This window comes from Octodon degus, unplaced genomic scaffold (genome assembly GCF_000260255.1).
Source record: "Octodon degus isolate 3935 unplaced genomic scaffold, OctDeg1.0 scaffold00099, whole genome shotgun sequence".
Lineage (NCBI taxonomy): Eukaryota > Metazoa > Chordata > Mammalia > Rodentia > Octodontidae > Octodon > Octodon degus.
The window spans coordinates 4,785,999-4,793,395 of NW_004524675.1; the positions used below are offsets into that span (position 1 = coordinate 4,785,999).

At 38.2% G+C, this 7,397-nt stretch overlaps 1 protein-coding gene across 1 annotated transcript in view; it reads right to left on the reverse strand.

The window, feature by feature from the left end:
• Tek (TEK receptor tyrosine kinase) overlaps window positions 1-6,913 on the reverse strand; it is a 182,391-nt gene extending 175,478 nt beyond the window's left edge. Inside the window, exon 1 of the mRNA XM_023723507.1 lies at window positions 6,385-6,913. Within this exon, the coding sequence (XP_023579275.1) occupies window positions 6,385-6,463 (79 nt within the window). The 5' untranslated portion in view covers window positions 6,464-6,913. The remainder of the gene's footprint in view (window positions 1-6,384) is intronic.
• Between the last annotated feature and the right edge of the window lie 484 nt (window positions 6,914-7,397).

The following is a 7,397-nucleotide window of genomic DNA, read 5'->3' on the forward strand; positions in this document are numbered from 1 at the left end:
GCCTCTTCCTCTGATCTATGTACCCAGCTCTCTCTATTTTTTTATGTATACGTATTTATTTTATTTTACAAATTCCCTATGATGAACTTGATCATCATGCATATCTAAACTGTACCAATAAACTTAATTAGAAAATAAAATAAAATGATTTACAAGGCTTTTCCTGACCCGACCTCTACCTTAATAGTCTATTCCATCCTATAATATTCCAGTTTTACTCAGCTTGCTTAAGCTTATTCTATTCTTTCACACATCTGCTTCTTCAAAATTTTTTGACTTTTCTGTTTGTTTGTGAGGTTGGTTTTTCCTGTGTGGGGACTGTACCCAGGGACTTTGCACTGAGCTATGAGTCCATCCCCAGCCTTTTAAATCTGGAGACAAGGTCTCTCTAAGTCAAATCAGTTGGCAAGGCCAGGTTCAATTTGTCATCCTCCTGCCATAGTCTTCTAGAGTGCTAGGATCACAGCCATGAGCCACTGTGTCATCTGGCTATGTATAACACATAATCAGCTATGTTTGGGACAATATTTATGACTATTTTTAAGAATTTGGAAAAATGAAAAAAAATTAACCTACAGATTGTTTCCAAATGTCATTTGTTTTCTTTGTATTCAACTTGTCAATCAATAAAATTGTCACTCTACTTTTAAATATTTAACTAGTTATTTAAGGGCTGGGGGTTACTTTAGCACTAGAGTTTGTCTATCATGTGAGGGAATCTAGGTTTGATCTTCAGCAGCAAAAAAATAAACAGAAGTATTTATGTTTAATTTAGATGTTTTGCTTCATTTTGTATCAAATTTTTATAGCCCTATAGATTTTGTGAAAACCTCTATTTTATATAATACCTCTGCTACATAATTTATCACAGAATTTTATAATTCATCTGTGTATATCTATCTTTTCCACTAAAACATAAGCTTAGAAAGAAGGAAACACCTCAGCTTGTTTATTTTCCTAGTACAGCACACAGCCTAAGAGAAGCCCTCTGTAAGTCACTACTGACTAAAGAATGCATGAGTATACGAAGGATGCATAAATAAAGGCTAGCCAAAAAACATGATAAATGTCTACTGGGTGAAAAATGAACATATGTTATATGTAATACTCAACCTCCACAAAATACCTAATCTAAGCAAAGTTCTAGTTAAAATACTAGAAGTATCTCTTTTATATTCCACAAAGAAAGACTCTTCTTATGTTTACATGAAACTTTTAACATAACCAAATTTTTCAAAGAAGAATAAATATTATTTGCAATGTATATGAAATTGGTCTATTAATAAACTATTATTTCAACATTGATGAAACTCTATAATGTTCCCTTTTTCCTTTAGGGCTGCCATGGGCTACCAATAGTTTCTTACTATGACTACCATACTCCATTCAATAAAAATTGCTACACATTACATCAAAGTACTAAGGGCCAAAGAAATAACATTTATTGTGAAAAGAGTTGAGAGGCTAATTGGACTAAATCTAGAAACCCAAAGCTGAAAAAGACTGCCTTTGTGGCCTACACAAAATTGGAGGAAAAATATCAGCAGGAAGAGTTTGCCCAGGCAAGTTTAGTTGAATTGTGTTTACAAGAGCGAAATGAAAAGGCTTATTTTGAAATGGATAGACCAGCAAGAACAACAACCAAGAGGAAATAATGCATAGATTGTACAGACGGGCCTGGTAGAATTGCATGGGCTATGAGCAGGGACAAATGGATCAGAAAGGGAAGCCAGTCCACAGCAGGTGGAGTCTTCTGACTTATTAAAGCAAGGAGCAGCAGGTACAAAACTTGAGGGATTGCTTCATGCTGAGGTTATGTAGAAGAACGTCACAACTATGAGACGCAGTGCTGAGACACATGTCCACATTCTGGGAAAGATCAGATCAGCTTTGTTTAGTGCAGTGGTCCTCGTAGTAACACTTTTTTTTAAATATCAGGCTTTAATAATTTATCATTATGAAGGTACAATATGCTTGATTTATGAAATAGCAAATTTTATAGTTATAAGAAGGGAAATGTAAATAACTCAGAGTGGGATCTGTAGGATTAAAAATTTATAGTCATGACCTCTATAGAAATCAATTACAAATGGAGATAAAAATATTCATAATTTTATGAGCCACAGAAATGAAAAAAAGATTCAATTAGCATTCGGACTTTTCAGAACTTTTCATGTATTAGGTAATGTATGTCTGTTTCATAGTAACACTTTGTCTTCAAGTAAACTGGCTTAATTTAAATAAGAGAGTTCTTGTTGCCTAAGCAATTTACATGCAATGTAACATTTTGTCCTTTTATATCAACCCTGAGAAATGGATAGTTATCTATAAAAGATGAAGAAAATGTGGCTTTCAGAAATCAAGTAATTAGCTTATTTTTGGCTTTGATCACATAATCTCAACATTGTGACATAATCCATGCTTCTACCTCCTTCAGCTCGCCTAGCGGATTTGCAATCAATATTCTCAGGCTCTTCAGCATTTAATGGGGATGTTCTAAGCTGCACACTGAAAGAATTTATGATTTGGACATTATACTGTATTTCTTTTTAGCAATGAGAGCATGTGTTGACGCAATGAATTTTGTTTATCGCTAAAACCTGGGTGTCATTCACAGGAACACTCAACAAATCAGTTCTCTCCCACATGCATGCATAAGTGAACATACATAATTTAGTTTTCTGAACCCAAGAGCAGAACTTGACACTTATCTATCCAAAGTGGAATCTTTTGGTTTCGTCACATTCTCCAGCCTAGAGACGTGTATCTGAATTCTGACTCTGTACACTCATCAGTAAGCCATCTACAGGGAATAAACATGTGATGCAATCAAAAAGGTATCTTCTGAGATCTTCAGGAGACAAAACTGATCACTTCAAAAGAATTCACAGGCCACCCATCTAAACCCCCAGACAACATAACACATTCTTTTGGAACAGACTTATAAGACTCCATCCCTTCTGGAGAGATGTTTTTGAAGAACTAAACACTTCCGAGAAACTCTCCAGAATAAGACTCAAAGAAAAATGCTAAGATCTCCCAATAATATAATACTTAAAATGAACAGTTGCGAAGAAAGCAAAATTCTTTCCTTTGAGAATACAGGAATTCCAAAGAATGATCCCATCTTCTAGACCTCCCCTTGGCTACTCAGACTTGAATCTAGCCTTCCAAGACCATTCCAAATGAGGAGGTTCCACCTCAAACATGCTCCTGACTGAATAACTACATTGCCTCTGTCACCTCAGACAAGATACCTGGTCTCTCTGAACGCATTTGTTGTTTAAAAGATCAGACAAGATAGGAAAGGGAGATGAAGGTGAAGACTATATCAGAGTTGATCATATAGCACATTCCCTGATGAACAGAAAGTCAAAGTGATTGGGGAGAGTGCACACACACACACACACACACACACACACACTTCTGCAGTGAGAAAGAAGCCTGATGTGGCAAGGATGAGAGGGCAAAGGAAAGGTAATACATTCACTAGAACTTGTTTATGAGCTGTAATCAGCAATTATTCTCACTGAAATGGGAAAGGAAGGCACAAGAATCTGCAATAGTTCATGGGAAGCTCATGTAAGCCACATGCCTCTTCCAGCTTCTCATGAGCAGTCAGCCTCTCTACTGCCTAGAACCATTCTTCACTGAGGCAAAGGTAGAATATTTTTTTCTTTATTCAGAATAAGAAGTCTGAAACTCATTGGACTAGCAATAAACTTGTAGGTTGAAAGTGCCTTGCTCCATGACTGGAGTCTACTAGTAGAGTTTGGCAAGAAGAAAAGACTCCTGTGGTGGTAGATGTCCACAAGCTAGAGTCTTGCTGCAGTGGTCAAGCCTTGAGCAGTCATGTTCACTGAGGCTTAGATCAAGAATGCAAATTACGACCCAACAGACTACCCCAGAAACCAACTTTGCTAATGTGCCTTTTCGTCCTAAAGAGAGATGACCTGCTCCCTCTCCTTGGTCTTCGTACTCCTGATGCACTGCTGTCTTTGTTAAGGAACTAAAGTCTAGACATACAACAACTATTTGAGTTGCATAACTTTTTTTAATCTTTTATTTATTTATGTATTTGGTACAGGGTCTCACTACACAGCTTAGATTCATAGTTCTCCTCCTATCTCATCTTCCCCATCACTGGGATTACAGGTGTGAGCCACTGGGCCTGATTTTGGGGCAAGCACAGTTTCCAAGGCTGGCATGGTATCGTTACCAGGGGTCGAACCCAAGTCACTGTGCTTGTCAGGCAGGCACTTAGACCACTGATCTCTCTCTCCAGCCTTGAATCACATAACTTTTTATAATGGTTCTGGGAATCAAATCCAGAGCCTTTCAAGATTAGGCATGCATTTTCTACCACTGCACTATATCCCCAGCCTTCCCATAACCCCTTTTTTATTTTATAAATGTGTTTTTAAGCTTATCTTACTAAGTGTAAAAATCATTTATAGGAAAATAGTAAATTAGGACAGCTGTGTGTGTGTGTGTGTGTGTGTGTGTGTGTGTGTAAAAACAGTTGTATGACTTAAACTAAAAGGTACATCAGAACAACTGCAGATGCCTACGCTTTGCATTGCTCTAACCCTGTTGGAGAATCAGCTCCAGATTTCATGTCACTGATAAATATAGCACTTAGAAAGCAAACCAAAAGTGGGGAATAAGGCTATTTAAGTGTGCATAATATTGGAGTAAACAATAATTTCAAAATTAATACAAAAATCTACATAAATACTGAAACCGTTATCTTTCATGTTCAGATATTTCATGTTCAGCAACTTGTGTTACAATCTTATTTTTAAAAAATGTTTACATTTCTGGGGATCGAACCACAGCAACCTGAGCCTGACTGCTTTGTTGAAGCAGGCACTTAAAGAGCTGAGCTAAGGGGCAAGCCCCCAAAGATGTTTACATTTCTAATACACTGGACATTGAAAGAAAACTGAAGAGCAGTAAAAACAATTTATACATAATTCTATCATCTTATTGGGTTAATTTTAATACTTTAACACAGATTCTACCAAAAAGAAAACCTGTATGCATAGTTCACAAAAAGAAAAATTTGGATAAGGTGCACATTCCCCAGATTTAGCATCTGTGGACTTTTGTCTATGGGAGACTTGAAAGATATCCTATATCACAGAAAAGCCACTATACTGCTGACCCTTAGACAAGAAACTGCAAATACATTGCAGCAATCTCCATGACCAAAGTTATACAAGCAGCACTTGGCCATACTAATAAATGTCTGGAAGGTAGAGGCCACCACTTGGAGCACCTCTTGTAACTGTAGGGACCAAAGGTAACTTGTGTTAATCTCATGATGTCTCAATAATTTAGTATTAAAATATATATATGAGTTTTTCTTTCTCTGAAGTGTGTGCATTTTTTTTGCAGATTCTGTATTGTAAACATAGAAAAATATAAAAGTAACATAACAAATACTTATATTTGAATCAAATTCCCCCTAAATGATAGCCAGCACCATTAAATTCAATGTATTTTTCCAAATTCACTTTCATTATCAAGTCAGTTTTTCATTATAAAAATTAAAATTGGGGGAGGCCAATGGCAGTAACATGCTCGAGATCCATCGTTCAGGTCTGGGTCATGTGTACCACGTGAGCTCCAGCAGCACGCCACCATGTAAAGAGTTTGTGCAGTGTATGCACTGAGCCCAAGCGCACTCCTCTGACCGCCCCCATGCCATAGCAAGTTCCAGCCATCTCCTGTGCCCAGTGATCCTGGTAACTGCCTAAGATTTAGCTTCTTTGGCCCAATAAATATTGCATGAGTTATTATATGCCAGATTTTTAAAAAATAAAACAAAAATTATAGCCCAAAATTACTTAACCCCAATATAAAAGAAAGACACCAGAATTTGACCACAATTCAGCTATGAAATATTTGTAGAAAAGCATTTCTGTTCTTACTTAAAAAGGACAAGACAGACAGTACCTTAGCTGGGTACCCATAATATTAAGCATGAATTTCATTTTCAAAAATAAACTTACTAAAGATTTTCCTTCAAGCAGGTTAGACCAGGTTTTGTTCTGTTTATTACTAAGGAGGCACTTTTGAATGAGGAGCAGAAAATAATATACCATAGTAAACATATTTCTTCCACCAAAGTGACTCAGTCTGTCCTCAGCCCATGGCATCAGACAAGGCAATCACCCAGAAAGAAACGCTAGAAAGCTAGCTCATGGCACGGGAACTCTGAATTTCAATCCCTTCATATAATGAATGGACAATCACAAAGAAACAGTGCCCGATGCCATAGCCACCCCCTGCTAACCAGATCGAAGATTTGGTGGGAGAACCCAGAAGCCACTGTGCTTTTAAAAACTTCAAAACTAAAAACATAAAGCCAAAACTTACCAGACAGGAGCAAGCAGAGTCCACAGAGAACTAAGCTAGCTAAAGAGTCCATGCTTTGCCAAATTTCTCCATCCAGCATCCACAGGCGTGCATGAGGCCCCAAGGATCCCTTCAGAAACCCAGAGCTTCGTGACTTTCCATTTGCATGTTCTACAGGCTCTTGTTTACAAGTCAGACACAAGAAAGAACAGCAACGAAGCAGGCTGTGGCAGTCTCATTTCTGTCTGAGCACAGGGAGTTTTAAGTTCCTTTTTCCTGTTTCCTTTGTAGATTAGGATGGGAAAGGCTGTATCTTAAAGGCATTTGGTATCAGCAGTTCTGGGGGCACTGCAAGCCTTGTCCATCTTGCAGTTTATCAAAACACTTATCTGCTGCTTCTGCTCCTGCGTTTGCAGCTGTTGTAGGGCTAGAGGGATTTTTGCTGGAAGTGTGGGTCCTGGTCAGCATTTTCAGAAACAATAGGGGTATCCTCTAATAGGCGGAGAGCTGAGAACAACAAGCCCTCCACCTCTGTATGGTATGCGACGAGGACCAGCCCTCTGATGGCTCTCTGGGGTCCACTTGGGAGCCCCTAACAGAAGGGGGTTTGGGGTGTGGGGAGCAGGTTTTGCTTTTGTTTTCTCCTTATAACCCACGTGGTGTGAACTGGGAAAAGAAGTTTTCCGTGATGAGAAAACACAACCTGGCAATTAATTTGACTGAGAATCAATGAGGTCAGTGCCCTGCATAATCACAAAAGACTACAGTCCCACGTTGTAAGCCTGTTTTCTTTCACACACATCGCCTATTCATTGGCCAGGAGCCCAAAGATAGTCATGCATTTGGTTGTAACTTTAATTTCTATGAACAGTTCATCTGAAGGTGATCCAATCTATTGAAGTACTAGGCATAAAGAGATTCTAATAATGTGGATAATTTCAGGATTCTTGTGCAGCTTGGTGGCATGTGAATGTAATCCCAGCACTCTGGAGGCTGAGACAGGATTGCCACAAACTCAAGGTCAGCCTGGATTA